The sequence below is a fragment of the Xenopus laevis genome, chromosome 2L, assembly GCF_017654675.1.
Source record: "Xenopus laevis strain J_2021 chromosome 2L, Xenopus_laevis_v10.1, whole genome shotgun sequence".
NCBI lineage: Eukaryota > Metazoa > Chordata > Amphibia > Anura > Pipidae > Xenopus > Xenopus laevis.
In genome coordinates, this window is record NC_054373.1 from 136,181,427 (window position 1) to 136,198,958 (window position 17,532).

Consider the following 17,532-nt stretch of genomic DNA (forward strand, 5'->3'; position numbering starts at 1 on the left):
GCTTCTCATGTGCTCATCAGGAGCTGGCCATGCTTCCAACAAGCACATACAAAGCAGAGATCTTGTCGTTTATTCGTATTTGAGTACAAATTGCGCCGGCTATAATGAAAGGAAGCTTCTATGATTTCTTTCATAACTTAGAAACTTATTCGGAAGTAATAGAAGTCATAAATATATTAGGAACAAATATGAGTATTAGGTCATCGACTAATTAAGTTCAATAGTTTCTCTCATACAAAGCTTCCTTATACAGGATTATAGGTTATAAAGCGGTCTTGCATACCGTATTGGGTTTAGCAGTTATATGATTCTTTGTCTTATATTTCTATCAAAGTATTACCATAAGCCAGCATTGATAAGATATTTGTCTTTGTTTGTTTTATCAAAGTCTTATATTTGCATCAAAGTATTACCATGAGCCATTATTGATAAAACTCATCTCATTACAACGGGAGAAGGGCAGAAAGAAATGCCAGCTTGCTTGCATCTAAAAACTATAAAAGAGCAGGCGATAGTATGCTCACAGAGAGTCTGCAATATCTAACCCACTCAGAACAACTTATCAGGACCAACACGAAAGAGAAAGTGTCAGCATCAATACTACATAAAATGGAAAAAAAAAAAAAAACACAATCTTAGTTATCACTTCATCACTTTTGTGATGAAAGCTTGAAATGGCTTTTGGTGAATGCTGGTGTCTTACTTAGGTTGGGACACTTGAGCATCAAGCATCAGTGATTCATAAATTCTGAAGGTTGTGCAAAGGTGCGATGGATCTGTGTACATGCCCTGAAATTACTAAAACTTGGTCAGAGGTTATGAGGCTTCCCATGGGTCTCTAAGATCAGTATTTTAACAATAGGACTTCCCTTTGCAGTGCACTGCTGTTAATGGTTTAAAAACGCTAAGCATTTTAGGTGACTGCATTTAAAGAGCATTCCAGTTGTATGGCCAGTTTCTTTCAATTTAAAGGAGTGCTATCTTTGTGTTCCATTAGTTCTGGTGTCTATACTCCCGTATTGTATCTGTAATATTTTGTTACACTAAGCCCACTGCCATTTGAAGTATTGACAAACTTTAGCAACTGCTATAACTGTAACTGCATGCTAGTATATGTAACCCCATATTGGCCACCTCCAGTGCCATAGGATATACACCATTAATTTCTTACCATCCACAGGTCCTTTGCTAATTGAAACAAATTGAACTTTATATAAGAAGAAAAATGCAGAGTAATTATGCAATTTACATATCAATGACCCACTACCCTGGGGAACCCTTGTGCAGTCCAATGCTGGCACATCCTTACCAGACAAAGTCCCACACTCCACTCCTGGTGGACAAAGAGTATATAATTAATAATGAATGGAGGGCACACCAAAAACGTTCAATTCAAATTAGTGAGAGGTGCAGAAACAAATGTTACCCCCTACCTCAGGTAACCCATATCACTGATTCATTTGCATGTTTGCACACTCAAAACAAAAAAAATTTGGCAAAAAGGGTGGTTTAAAAATCAATTTTTACTCTTTGTTCCAGAAAAACATTTTACACAGACAATGCCTTACAAAACATGGCATAATTTTAGCAGGGGTGAGCATGGCAGGAGAGCCATGGCAGATTTAACAACTTAAGTCCATCAAGTTAAAGTACAGAAGTTTAAGTACAACATATAGAGTTAGACAGAGTTAAGAACTTACATATATGGATACCTGCTGAACTGCATCTCTCCTTCTCATCTCTTCCAGGTATGTCTAATTCCTGCTAATTGAACTTACTGCTCCTAGCTTTCTGCATCTCACCATCCAACTCTACTGCAAATCTTTGTATTACCATTGCCAATTATTCAATTGTGGGGTATGTCTAATTCCTGCTAATTGAACTTACTGCTCCTAGCTTTCTGCATCTCACCATCCAACTCTGCTGCAAATCTTTGTATTACCATTGCCAATTATTCAATTGTGGGGTATGTCTAATTCCTGCTAATTGAACTTACTGCTCCTAGCTTTCTGCATCTCACCATCCAACTCTGCTGCAAATCTTTGTATTACCATTGCCAATTATTCAATTGTGGGGTATGTCTAATTCCTGCTAATTGAACTTACTGCTCCTAGCTTTCTGCATCTCACCATCCAACTCTGCTGCAAATCTTTGTATTACCATTGCCAATTATTCAATTGTGGGGTATGTCTAATTCCTGCTAATTGAACTTACTGCTCCTAGCTTTCTGCATCTCACCATCCAACTCTGCTGCAAATCTTTGTATTACCATTGCCAATTATTCAATTGTGGGGTATGTCTAATTCCTGCTAATTGAACTTACTGCTCCTAGCTTTCTGCATCTCACCATCCAACTCTGCTGCAAATCTTTGTATTACCATTGCCAATTATTCAATTGTGGGGTATGTCTAATTCCTGCTAATTGAACTTACTGCTCCTAGCTTTCTGCATCTCACCATCCAACTCTGCTGCAAATCTTTGTATTACCATTGCCAATTATTCAATTGTGGGGTAGGTGTTAAAATGCATCAGTTAACATTTATCTAGCAATTTGTTGCTTGCTTTAGTGAATAGTTTGGTATGTCCATTTTATTGCTATCGATGTCTGTTAGATGACCAGACTCAGAGATTCTTCTGTCTTTAACTTGTCTTAATTAATCAATTGCTGGCCCTCACCCATGTGACCCTCTTGCTGTATATCAGGACATTCATTCTAGGGGAAGCATAGCAGGGGTGAGCATGGCAGGAGAGCCATGGCAGATTTAACAACTTAAGTCCATCAAGTTAAAGTACAGAAGTTTAAGTACAACATAAAGAGTTAGACAGAGTTGGACAACAGTTGGATCAGAGTTGAATTGGAATCTCCAAGCAAACATTGGACATCACTGCTCATCAATTCTTCTATCAACAAGATAAGCCGGATTATACTGTCTAACTATGTTTAATTTGATTGCTTTCTTTTTCTCTCTCTCCTCTATACTTCTGCATATATCCTCTGCACTCCAACATCCATCAAACTATCCTGAAATTGAAATCTCCTCTTCACTGCTCCCATCACCCTCTCTCAATCTAAGCACACTATCTTGTATTGTTAAATCTATTATCCCCTCTCATTCCATCAAACAATACACTGCTCGCACTGTCAAATCTAGGTCACACCTTGTCTCACTCTCATTATTACTGTTACTTGCAGCTGGGGACGTCTCCCCAAACCCTGGTCCAACTCACTCATTTGTACCCTCACTTATTCCTACTCTCAGGCATTCAACAAGGTCTTTTCCAGTCTCTCAGACTTTACGTACTATTAATATTGCAAACCTAATTCACATAAAACCAGCACCCTCCATACCTTTCTCATGTGCCCTCTGGAATGCACGGTCAATCTGCAATAAACTAACAGCAGTCCATGACCTCTTTATAGCTAAATCCCTTCACCTTCTTGCAATCACTGAAACATGGCTCTCACCCTCAGACACTGCTTCACCTGCTGCCCTCTGCTATGGAGGCTTCTCACTTACTCACACTCCTAGACCGGATGGCCGTCATGGCGGTGGGGTGGGATTTCTTCTCTCTCCCAAATGCAGGTTTCAAAATCTAACTACACCGTCTTCTCTCTCCTTCACTTCTTTTGAAGTCCACAGCATACGTTTGTTTTCTCCAATCTCTCTGCGTGTTGCTGTCATATATCGCCCCCCAGGTCCCTACTCCACCTTCTTGGATAACTTTGCTGCCTGGCTTCCATACTTTCTCTCCAGTGAGACACCTGCTCTCATTTTAGGGGACTTCAACATCCCCATTGACAACTCTGCTTCTGCTGCCACCTCTAAACTTCTCTCTCTAACAGCTTCATTTGGTCTCTCTCAGTGGACCGACTCACCTACCCACATCGAGGGTCATGCTCTTGACCTTATATTCTGCCACTCATGCTGCCCATCCAACTTAATAAACTCTCCCTACCCTCTGTCTGACCATCATCTACTCTCCTTTCAGATACTGCTTTCACCTGCACCTTCACAACCATCTCTCTCTACCCATACGTACAGAAACCTTAATGCTTTTGAACCACAACAATTATCAACAGTATCAGCACAATCCATATCTCATATTAATACTCTCTCCTGTCCCAATATGGCAGCTTCTCTCTACAACGATGCCCTTTCAACAGCACTTGACTCCCTTGCACCTTCTACCACCCGTCACAGCCGGCCAGCTAAACCCCAACCCTGGCACACTAGTGTAACACGGTACCTCAGAAGATGTAGTAGATCAGCTGAGCGACGATGGAGAAAGTCACGAACTGATCCTGATTTCATCCACTTCAAATTCATGCTCTCTTGCTATAACCGAGCTCTATCATTAGCCAAAGAACAATACTTCTCTTATCTAATATCTACTATGTCCTCCAAACCACAGCAGCTGTTTGCCACATTTAACTCACTCCTATGCCCCCCTCTACCTCCTCCACCTATTAATGTTACTGCCCAAGACCTTGCTCATTTCTTTAATGAAAAAATCGATCTTATTAGGCTGAGCATACCGTCCGACAACAATCTCAGACCAACGTGCAGTCCACTCACATCTACTTTGCACTCCTTCACCCCTGCAACTCTAGAGGAAGTCAGCAAACTTCTAGCCAGCTCAAAACCCACCACCTGCTCCCTTGACCCCATACCCTCTCGCCTTCTCCACCCAATCTCTGATACACTCTCTCCTGCACTTACCCACCTATTCAATCTTTCACTCTCTACTGGTACCTTTCCATCATTATACAAACAAGCACTAATCACTCCTATCCTCAAAAAACCTTCCCTTGATCCCAGCTCTCCCACTAACTATCGACCGGTCTCCCTTCTTCCATTCGCCTCCAAATTACTAGAAAGGCTTGTTTATAAACGCCTGATCCAGCATCTCACTCACAACTCCCTCCTCGACCCCTTGCAATCTGGCTTCCGCCCATCACACTCGACTGAAACTGCCCTCACCAAAGTAACCAATGATCTTCTATTGGCAAAGTCTAAAGGTCATTATTCCATTCTAATTCTACTAGATCTCTCTGCAGCCTTTGACACAGTTGACCACACACTCCTCCTTGACATTCTACACTCAGCTGGCATTCGGGACACTGCTCTTTCATGGTTTACATCTTATCTGTCTGACCGTTCCTTTAAAGTTTCCTTCTCTAACTCTACTTCTACTACTTTCCCACTCTCTGTTGGAGTTCCTCAAGGCTCTGTTCTTGGCCCCCTGCTGTTCTCGCTCTATACAACTTCACTAGGAAAACTCATTCAGTCATTTGGACTTCAGTATCACCTTTATGCTGATGACACCCAACTCTACTTGTCTACTCCTGATCTTTCTAATTCTGTCCTTTCCCAAGTCACAGACTGTCTTTCTGCTGTCTCCTCCTGGATGTCACAGCGCCACCTGAAACTGAACCTTTCTAAAACAGAACTCATCATATTTCCTCCAAGATCTTCCCCTGTCCCTCAGATATCACTCACCGTAAACAACACCACCTTTCATTCCACCACACAGGCACGCTGCCTAGGAGTAATCTTAGACTCTCATCTGTCTTTTTCACCACACATTCAAACACTTGCAAAATCTTGCCGTATTCAACTGCGCAACATTGCTCGAATACGACCCTATCTCAGTTCAGAATCAACTAAAACACTGATTCAGTCTCTCATCATCTCCCGCCTTGATTACTGCAACTTACTCCTCACAGGTATTCCAACAAGTCACCTTTCACAACTCCAATCTGTTCTAAACGCGGCCGCTAGACTCATTCATCTAGCTCGCCGCTCAACATCAGCTGCTCCCATTTGTATGTCCCTTCACTGGCTCCCAATCTCTTCTAGAATCAAATTCAAATTACTTACACTCACATTCAAGGCCCTTAATAATGAAACCCCTCCCTATATTTCATCCCTAATCTCCAAATACACTCCTTCACGAAACCTACGCTCTGCTTCTGATCTCCGCCTCACTTCTCCTCTGGTCACTTCTGCCCATTCTCGTCTACAAGACTTCTCTCGGGCTTCTGCTTTTCTCTGGAACTCTCTGCCACAAGCTGTCAGACTTTCTCCTTCCTTCCAAACTTTCAAGCGCTCCTTAAAGACCCATCTGTTTAAAGAGGCCTATTCGTTGTACCTTAATTAATCATTGCTGTATCAAAAATGACAAAGTGTTTATATAATCCTAATGTCTCAACTGTACCCTAACCTTTTAGTTTGTAAACCCCATTGTACTCTGTAATCCTTGTCTGTTAACCACCATTTATTCCCTGTTTGCTATAACTGCAGTAAAGCACTGCGTATCTTGACAGCGCTATATAAATAAATGATGATGATGATGATGATGATGATAATTTTGACAATATTAAAAAGTAGCATAGAATATCAACCACCCATTAGTTATATGCAGCAAGCAAGAAATCAGCAAGGGAGCGGATACACCTACCAGAAAAATGAGAATGGCCCCAACGTTTCGGCACCAAGGCCTTTGTCAAGGGGATTCTGATGCTTACCAAGTTCACTAGAGGTATAAATACCCTGTTCAATCACCAGCTGGACGCTTCGTTCGCGCGCTACCTACACTGCCGGTATACGTGACGTCACTTCCGCCTACGTCACTTCCGCCGATGAGTCATCAGGCTTGGTGACGTGACGCTATACTGCGCGTATTCAAGGAGGAGGCACACGCATTTGTTTGTACTGTTACTAGGCAACTTCCTCTACTTGTGCCATTATTTGTTTACATTCAGGGATGGAGCATGCGCACCAGTTAGCCTCGTTGCTAAACAACTTCCTATATCTGTGACCCTATTGTTTACATTACCCCAAACATATACACAAATATAGCGTCCAGAAAATTTACAGATCAGAGAAGGAACCAAATATATCTTATAGCAATACAGTTCATATGGCTTTGAAAAGTGCAATAGTGCAAAGGTGTGAGCAGTGTTCCATATCATATAATATTATTAAAAAACTAAAAACATATATATAAATCATGTGACATCTCATATCGTTTTTTCAATTTCATCTAATAGCCATATCCAAAAGTGAAACTTTTAAGTTTAAAAATAATATATACTTCATTATATGTTAAAACCTCAAACGTATACCCCGTGTATCATAAACACATATTTAAATACATCAAATGTGCAATTATATCAAGTGATTCCTTGATCTTTCATATGCTTAGGAAAGATCAATTTGACATATACCCCATGACTCGCTTCATGTTTGATGATTCTACATATATATAAAGTGCAATATAATTAAAGTGACAGTGCCCATTTTACTTATATAATGATAAATACTTCATGCCATATTTTACAAAAATTCATGTCATATTTTACAAAAATTGACATCCATATATAGAGGAATTATTTTCAACTGATATTGTCCCATAAGATCTGTAAAGATAGTGACATAAAGAAAAATTAAAACATAATTAAGAACATCAGACAACAAATAATGTATACTGATTTCACACCACAGGCTGAGGTCATTAAACTCTAAACAAAGTATCTCAAAGGAAAATATTTCCCAGCAGAAATATCTATTATCACTTCCAATTCACAGAAAAAATTATTATATATCTCTGGTATCAGAAAAATAGGGACAATTCCCTATCTTCGTTAAGTCCATTAGGGGAAAGGGCCTACAGCTTATATATCCACCTCAGCTCCCGCTGTTTAAGTAATGTTTCTCTATTTCCACCCCGAGTTGGCCTTTTCACTTTTTCAATCCCCATGAATCTTAGTTGATTTACTTGATGGTGCGCTTCCATAAAGTGTCTAGCTAGGGGAGATGCAACTTTCCCCAATCTCACATCGCTTCTATGTTCCCCAATCCTGATGGTTAGGGGCCTGGTAGTCTCACCTATGTAGATTTTGCCACAGGGGCACTTCACCATATATACAACATGACAGTTCATATAGTCCATCACATCAAAGCCCCTACCGGTCATCGGATGATAAAACTTATCCGTTCGCACCACAAAGTTGCAATTGACACAGTGCCCACATCTATACATTCCTTTGGTATTACTCAACCAGGTACCTTGTTTCCTTTGGGGTTCGCTTAAGGCATGGACCAATTGATCCTTCAGATTGGATGCTCTCTTATATGCCATCATTGGGGGTTCAGCTACCCATGGTTCCAGTTTACGATCCATCTGCAATAAATGCCAATGGCGATTTATGACACCTTTCACAAACCCTGACTGCCTCGAATACGTGGTAACAAAGGGTAATCTTTCTGATTTTTTACAAGTTTTTTTAGATAAGAGGGTGCTTCTCGGTATCGCCTTCACTTTTTCCTTAGTATCTTCCAACAAATCGGTTTCATAACCCCTGCTAGAAAAGTGGGCCAACATTTCCTCAGACCTTTCGTCAAAATTGGCTTCCTCACTAACAATACGTTTAACTCGTAAGAGTTGACTGTATGGTAACCCCCTAATCGTAGAGGGTGGATGGAAGCTGTTAGGGTCCAAGTAAGTGACCCTATCGGTCGGTTTTCTATAAATGTCGGTCGTCAATTTCCCCTCAGTCAATCCGACTGTCACATCTAGGAAATGTATCTGTTTTTTATCATATTCAAGGGTGAATTTGATTGTTGGGATTCTAGAATTCAGGTATTCAGCAAACATTAGTAATGTACTCTCAGATCCCTGCCAAATGAAAAATAAATCGTCTATGTAGCGGAGCCACATCAATGTATAGGGCCAAAACTCCAGATTGTTATATACAAAAGTATCCTCAAAGTGTGCCATAAATAAATTAGCATAAGCAGGAGCGACATTTGACCCCATTGATGTGCCTTGGCTCTGTTCGTAGAATTTGCCCTCAAAAAGAAAATAATTCTTCTTGAGGACCCATCCCAGGAATTGTAAAAGTAAGTCCATCACCCCATCAGGTCATTCCAGGTTTCCCATTACAGCTGTGACAACCTAAATTCCCTGTTCATGGGGAATGGAGGTATACAAAGAGGAAACATCCATTGTGCAGAGGAATACATCTTTTTCAATCAACTCAATCTCAGTTAGTTTATTAATGAAATGTGTGGTGTCCTTTACATAGGATCTGGTACGTACCACTACAGGATTAAGGACTGTGTCCAGCAGGATTGATAAAGGTTGAAAAATAGACGACATCCCTGCCACAATGGGTCTCCCAGGCGGTCTTTGGAGATTCTTATGTATCTTTGGTAAAAGATAAAACACAGGAATGATAGGGTTATCAACTTGCAAAAATTTTTTCAATTTATTTGTGATGACACCTTCCTCCTTACTGATCTTAAGTAAATCATCTATCATCTGTTTCAAATCATTTGTTGGATCACTATCCAAAATTTTGTAATGCAATGTGTTTTGTAACTGGGACAATGCTTCAGACCTATAGGTGTCCACATCCATCACCACAATGGCTCCACCTTTATCCGCTGGCTTGATAATGATGGATGTGTCATTCCTAAGGCTCTGTAAAGCCTCACGTTCCTCCTTAGACAGATTATTAGATCTATACCTGCCCCTTGTCCATTTAAGTTTATCGATGTCCCTTTGCACTGCTTGTACCAAGGTTTCTACACAGTGATTAGTCATTGGAGGAAAAAACTTACTCTTTGGCCTGCATCTGGTCGCATCAAACCAGGGTTCAGTTTGTGTATCCTCAATTTCACATGCATCTTTATCAGCTTCCTTCCCCAATGGTGGCAAGTTAGTGTCTGGCGTCCCCTGTGCAAAATAAGCTTTAAGTCTTAGGGTACGAAAAAACTTTTCAAGCTCTACATCCAGGCACAACTGGTCACCATTGTTAGTGGGTACATACCCTTAGAAAGGACACACATCTCGGGTCCTGTCAGATCACGTTTACTGATATTCACAACTAGCGTGTTTTCTTCCTGGTCGATATTTGGAAGGCCACCGATTCCTTTGTTCCTTTCTTTCCTTTTCCTCCCTCGCCTGGTTTTCCTCTGGTACCTCTGTCTAAAAAAGAACTCGAGGAAACATCATGGGTTATGAGGCTTCCCATGGGTCTCGAAGATCAGTATTTTAACAATAGGACTTCCCTTTGCAGTGCACTGCTGTTAATGGTTTAAAAACGCTAAGCATTTTAGGTGACTGCATTTAAAGAGCATTCCAGTTGTATGGCCAGTTTCTTTCAATTTAAAGGAGTGCTATCTTTGTGTTCCATTAGTTCTGGTGTCTATACTCCCGTATTGTATCTGTAATATTTTGTTACACAAAGCCCACTGCCATTTGAAGTATTGACAAACTTTAGCAACTGCTATAACTGTAACTGCATGCTAGTATATGTAACCCCATATTGGCCACCTCCAGTGCCATAGGATATACACCATTAATTTCTTACCATCCACAGGTCCTTTGCTAATTGAAACAAATTGAACTTTATATAAGAAGAAAAATGCAGAGTAATTATGCAATTTACATATCAATGACCCACTACCCTGGGGAACCCTTGTGCAGTCCAATGCTGGCACATCCTTACCAGACAAAGTCCCACACTCCACTCCTGGTGGACAAAGAGTATATGTAGTAGTATATGTAGTCAAATGTAATTTATATTGTGCACAACTATTTCCAGTTTGGTCAAAGGCATCCACATCAAAAGCCCCACAAGTTGGAAACCTGTTATTCATAAGAACTATATTCCATACCTTTTGAGTTTACATTTTATCAAAGACTACAGTTAATGCCCCTATAATATTTTGTGGAGTATGTATGTATAATGTATATATGTTCAACTTTATTTCTAAAGCACCGTACAGTTGCACATCGCGGTACAATCTTACAGTATATAAAAGTATACACAGGGAAGACAAGTAACTTAATAAATATGTATAAGAACACAGAGCTTAAGGGCCATATGGTAAGAGCAGGGTCGGACTGGGGGCCCTGGGTCCCATCATGACTGCTGTCTAGCCGCCCCCCGCCACCTCCTTACTGTGAAAGCTCGCTCGGCGCAAACGCCGCCCCTCCACTGTAACGTGCACATAGCTCGGCGCGCCTGCACAAACTTCGCCCTGCGCGTGTGAAACTGCCACTCGGCGCATGCGCAAGCTGCCGTCCACCGCAATTTTTTTTTTTTTTGTAGTACTTATCGGGAGAGGAGGTCTGGCCCGGCTGGAGCCCATGAGGGCCAGGCCAACCGGGTTTTTTCCGGCCAGTCCGACTCTGGGTATGAGAGAGACAATAGGAAGGAGGTCCCTGCCCCATAGAGCTTACAGTCTAAGTAATACTCTCTAATGCCACCTCTAAAATTTCTAGGTCTGCTGCATTTGAACTTTCATATGCTATACCTTGCTAAAGGTTTAGTAAGGGTCAAAGTAAAGCCATTTACCGCTTAAATCGTTTTAAACCAAATTGATATTTGTTACATAATTTTGTGTTGTCTGTTTTAGTTTGTTGATCCTATACCGTTTACATGTTTCTTTGTCAATGAAGGCATTCTTTGTACCCATTATGTGAAGGTTCTCCTCTGGAATGTATTTTGCCCTGGAATATGACATATTCTAAACACATTATTTTTATACACACGCAATCCGTAAATGATACAGGAAGTTACTTTGATGGAGGTAAATTGTACTCTGCAGTCATTCCATATATTCCAACCAAAGAAAGCACTCACGGCAACTGCATTCAAATGACCTATTAACAAGTCCTTATTGCTGCATAATTTCGATCCACAGGGGATCGTGGTAAGGGTAGATATATGTATTTATATATTCATTTTTTTAATTTGTTCTACTTATACCTTTACATGCTAGAGGGCTTCATGCTAGTTAATGCTTATCTCTCTCTCTATGTTGCTGAAACTTGAATTAGTTTTCTAATGTATGTTACTTTCACTATATGGGTAATTACCATGTTCTTGTCTGGCTTGTTATTTTGACTTCCTCAAAGCAAAGAATCATTTCACATATCTCTGCTATGATTCTTTAAAATGGTCACAGATTTAAATTAAATAATACCCTCTTCTTGTCTGAATGTAATGGTGGCTTCACCCTATGCATTATAATTAGACAGTCTAAGGTAGCTGTACACTGTAAGTCACTGACCATGACCCTGCTTCTCATCAGACTGAGTGCTAATTTACATCTTGTCGGTGCATAACTCAAGCATGTTAACGTGACATAAATAATACAATAAACTAACACTAGCCTTGTAGCATACTGAAGCAAAAGATGTAAAACATTTATATGCAGCTTGCTATAAAGAAACTCATACTTGTCAGTAACGATTTAACCACTAAGTATGTTACCATATATTGATAGAATTATTATTAAGACGGTTGTTAAAATTTTATTTTAAAGGAACCATAGTATAATGTATTTTTTATCTGGTAGTGAAAGGGTTAGGTTTTGGATGCATTTTTTGAGTATTCTCTACATTTTTCCCTGAATCTGTTGTATTGTACCTTTGGAAAAGTTCATGTTGATAGTATAATTTCGTTAAATGAAAGATTTATTTGATTCAGAGCTGGAACTATATAAAGATTAAAATCTACACTAGCATGAATGGAAAATCTGTTATGGTAAATGTGTTTTTAATGTAGATTTTAACATTCATGTAGCGAGACTAGTTCTGACCTCACTTTTGTTGCTAGGACAGTTGCCATGGCACAGTCTAATGTGGAAGTACTCTTACTGCATCTCAATAGACTTCACTAGGCTAAATCACAGCTTTTAAAAAGAATCCAGCAGTGGCTAATAGGTTTGCAGGCTAAACACTGAGCGTGCACAATTAGAGGAAACAAATATATTTTGCTTGCTTTAAGTTCAACACAGAGAACACAAAATTAAGAGTATGACATAGACAGGTGTGAGTTTTTTTTTTTATTATGGCTGTAGCCTAAAACACTAACTTATTGTATTTCTTTGCACCCTATGATCTTGGATAAACATGCTCTGTTGCTTCATTGGAATCTGAATATAAGCCAGCTATTTACTATTAAACAAAAGTTATGTGTTAACCACTAATGATACGATTAACAATATTCATATTAAGAGTACACCAACTTTATTGTAACTTTGCATTGATAGCACTCGTCTATAGCACTGTGAGTAGTAAAGTATGTTGTTGATGCCTTTTTCCTTGGTCATCTCATGGTACCATAAATTGAGTACTGATAGAATAGTACCCATGTACTTGTCCTTAAAGTTGTCCTTGGCTGCTGTATTTAAATTGAGTAGGGTACATGACCTTGATCTGCAATGTCATCGTATAAAGTGGACAAGAGGGACTTTGGGGAAAATTGAGCTGTAACTACTCATTACATAGAAAGCCGATCTATTAGCCAAGGCTTAAGGTGGTTATCCATGCAAATATATTCAGTTTTCAATAACATATCATAGTAAGAGCAATTGTATGGTATATGGAATGACAAATTATTAACATGAAGACTGGTATCTTAGGGGTAATTGTACTAAAGGACGAAGTGACAAACGCTTGCGACAATTCGCCAGCGTTAACACTTTTAGGCACTTCGCCGATTTACTAACGGGTGCATGCGTCCGTTCACTAGCGAAGGAGATGGACGCTAGTGCTGATTCACACTCTTAACGTCAGGCGACTTTTCGCTCTGGCAAATGGATGTTACTCCGCATATTCACTAAGATGCGGATTTTACTCTTTCGCCAGCTCAGACCAGGCAAAGTGCATTGGCGTGCATAGATCTTCCTCTATCTTCTGTTACTTACATCATCATTTTTGAGTGGAAAATCTTCTAAGTCCAAAAGACGCTGGCGACTTGTCATTTTTCAGGGTGATAAGCTGCAAAAGGCATAAAAAATGTTCTCGGCTATTCGGTTTCCCCAGTTGTTTTATAACATATGGAACATAATTTTACAGTGGGCTCATTTGTAGGGCATTAAAACAACTCTTATTGACTTTATTAAGGTTCCCTGGACTTGTGTAGTAATCAGTGTTAATGTAATTATTAGCTGCAACATCTATCATACAGGCCTCCATTCATCTTTAAATTTCCCACCATATGCAAATTAGCCTGAGCGAAGACCTCTAACGAAGTTGCGCTAGGCAGAATTGAACGCTAGTGCATCTTCGCTTCGATTTGCTCGCACTGCTGAGCAGTGGGACGAAACTCTGCATCATAATAAATTTGGGTTGTATCAGCGAATTTTCGCCTGCCGAAGTGTTGCTGCGAAGCTGTCGCTGGCAAATTTTCGCCGCTTACTAAATTCGCCCTTTAGTCTTTAGATACAATGTATATAAAGCTGCCACTCAGGAATCAGTAAAGATAATTTTTTGCCTTTTTTTTATTGTATGATGATTAACCATACACATAAATATGTTATGGTTTGTTTGAGCCAAACCCACAAAACTTTTAAGTATGCCCTATCTATGGCATGATTGATTTCCATGAAAAAATGCACACATCCTAAAAATCACATTCAAATTCTGTACATGTATGCCCAGATTTAGAAGGGACTGAAATGTCCCAACTTTCTCTTTGATGTCCGGCACCAAACGGCTATAAAAATATACAATGTTTCTAACTTAGTTGGCTTTTGGCAGAGAGCAGAGAATAGATACTTTTGTAACAATTTAAGATAAGCAGGTCTCTTGGTGAAACAGACTTGCAGATTAAAGGGCAATACACCTTCATTAGCAAAACTGTAATATTATTTTAAAACCACAGAAATGTATTTAAACATTCTAACCTGCCAAATTTTGTAAAACAAACGTGGTAATTAGTGGGTGTGGCCGCAAAAGGGAAGTGGTCAATTTCAACTCTTTTTGTCCCACTTTATTTCCAAAATGTTGGGGAGGTATGATGTTCCTGAAACCTGACTCTTGACCTACCATTGTATTAGAGAAAAGGTTCATGTGTCTAACATTCACTTCGCTGTCCGTTTAAGTAAAAGGAAAGGCTGTATGTTGCAAAGTTTTAACATTTTAAATATATATATTTTTTAAATATTGTTATTTTGAGCATGATTAATTCTCTTTACAAGGAATTAATCATGAAGAGAATTTTCCTTCTTTCCTTACTAGATGTTCTTGCCTTTCTTATTATATTTGTGTTATCTATCTGTGTACTCTTTGTGGGACTGGCCATTGGTTTCATTTTTCTGACTTTTGAGGTGAGCGTTTTTTTGCCCTATACTTTTTTTAAACATATGTAGGGACCCATAGGGGTTAATCTGCCCCTATGGCTTTAAGGCCCTACCCTTTTACTTAGTTACTAGGCAAAAGCCTATGTATACATTTAAGTTTAACATCATTTGTTATTGGCCAAGAGGTGTAATGACCACTTCATGCCACACTTCCATATAGTGTTGGAAAGGAGTGGCCTCTTCCTCTCTGGCTGCTGGATGCTGATCCAGCTGGGTGTGCCCAGGGGAGCCTGGGTACAGAAAGGCCCAGAGAAGCCATGTGCCTAGAGGGACCAGGTCCTCTAGTGTCTAAGTCGGTACCAGACAACCCTGTGAATGAGGAATAGAAAGTGGCAGGTGAGCTCCCAGTACTAGTACACTCTAGGAGTGTAAGATAGTCAGGGTTGAGCTAGATAAGAGCAGTTCTGAGCTCCAACATAGGAGTGATAGATTGGATATGTCCCTCCCAGGCCATATTGCCTGTAGTATAGGGATCCCTGCGGAGAGGAAATCAGGAGAGATGATTGCCCTGAGGTTGATCCAGAGACCTGAATATGTCACAGAGGTGAAGTGGGATGCCTGCCAAGTCTGTCCTAAGGGAGTGTCAGCCTGTGTAAAGCTGCATGGGATATGCCTGTGCCTTTTCCTCTAACCACTTGTTATGTGAGTAAACCTGAGGTCATTGTCTCTGACAATGAGAAAGGGCAAGACCAGGCCCGAAACGTTGCCTGTTGGTTACTGACCAATTGTAATAAATTCTCACATTTTGCAAACAAGAGGTGCTGCAGTTTTTCTCTCTTCTATTGTATCTGACTAATAAACCGTTTTCTTTGTTTGCACCATAAGAACCTCCTGGCGCCAAATGTTAGAGTCCAATGTAACCCATGCTCCTACCAATAGCTGGACACTTTAACTATCTGTGGTCTGGATAGCCCAGATTGGCGTTACACATATGCACAGTGTTTCACAGCACACCTTTTATTAATCTAGGCTATGAGCTGTCTCTTGTGCCACATTGTTTGTCCAATATTAGTTGAAACAGTTTCAGTTTTCCCTTAGTTCACCATTTTGCTAGTACCTAGACAAATCCTTATGGATGGATTGGTCTGTTGGATCTTTTGAGCCCACTTCCTATCTGGAAAACCCCAGGTCCCAAGGATTCGGGATAATAAGTCCCATACATGTTCTAAATTAATAATTCTGTTCTGGTAATGTATCTTATAAAACAGATAGTAAACATATAAATATAACACAATTTGGCTTTATTAATCATTATACAGTATATCCTGCTGATTTTAACCAGCATTAACTAGTGTGCCATGTGTGCACTGATATATAGATTATAGTGTTTTAAAGGAATGATAATCTAATTTACTGTCTGCACTGTCTAATGCTTTGCACTGGTAAAACTGTTGTGTTTGTTTTTATATAAACTGTAGTTGTGTTTCTGAAGCAAACTGCCATGTAGCCATGGGGTAAGCCATTCAAGCATAGGATACACCGTAGATAACAGGATCTGAAGGATCCCATTGTATCTGTTATCTGCTGTGTATCCTGTGCTTTTTCTGCTTTTTACAGCTTTGAATAGCTGCCCCCATGGCTACACAACATCTTGTTTATATAAACTATTGTAGAGTTTGTGAAGCAAACACACCCGTTTTACCAGTGCTGCATGACCGTATATAATATTTTCATTACTTTAAAAGACTAATTTTTTGGTGTTAATGTTTCTTTAACTGTATCCAGAGGTGTAACTACAGAGGAAGCAGACCTTGCAGTTGCAGGGGGTCGAGTGGTGAAGAGGGTCCAGTAAGGCCCTAATAAATGAGCAATGTTAATATATATTGCTAGAATTTGTCAACTTAGCTAAGTTTTGAGGCCCTAATCTATTTCACATGTGCACATAAGTCCAATTTGTATTAAAGGAGAAGGAAAGGTAAATTTCATACACTACCTCCCTCTATAGTACTCACATTGTTGTCCTTAATCGCTATATTTTCTCCTCACCAATGCGCATACAAAAGCAGAAAATGATGGTTGATCTTCTGCTCTGTTGTAGAACTGTAGAACGCAGCGGCCATCTTGCTAAAGAATTTGAGACAGTAATGCGCATGTGCGAAAAAACTTCCCCTGAGCGCGTCATATGTGACGTAGCAGTGCTCATTAGCAATAGCAGTACGAGCGCGTCATCTGGGGAGAAAGGCTGTAGAACTTCAGACCCAGTCTGCCCTGGAGAGCCTATGATATTAAGTTTTGAAAAGTAGGCTCTCTTGGTTAGGTATATGGTATATCTAGATCTCCAGTTTAAGTATCTTCATGGTACATATTTAATTTGCTTTAAAATCAGATTTAGTTAAAGTTCAGTAATTTGTTTATTAAATACAAC

General features: G+C 39.8%; 2 protein-coding genes across 6 annotated transcripts in view; one reads left to right on the forward strand and one right to left on the reverse strand.

The window, feature by feature from the left end:
- The window catches only part of diaph3.L (diaphanous related formin 3 L homeolog), a 302,953-nt gene that overhangs the window by 109,374 nt on the left and 176,047 nt on the right, over positions 1 to 17,532 (forward strand). The window lies entirely within an intron of this gene.
- Positions 6,981 to 10,015, reverse strand: LOC121400038. The gene is made up of 2 exons (XM_041582455.1): positions 8,073 to 10,015; positions 6,981 to 7,423 (listed from the first exon to the last, which is right to left on the reverse strand). The coding sequence occupies exons 1-2, from the start codon at positions 8,914 to 8,916 to the stop codon at positions 7,356 to 7,358; spliced, it is 912 nt and encodes a 303-aa protein (XP_041438389.1). The 5' UTR covers positions 8,917 to 10,015; the 3' UTR covers positions 6,981 to 7,355.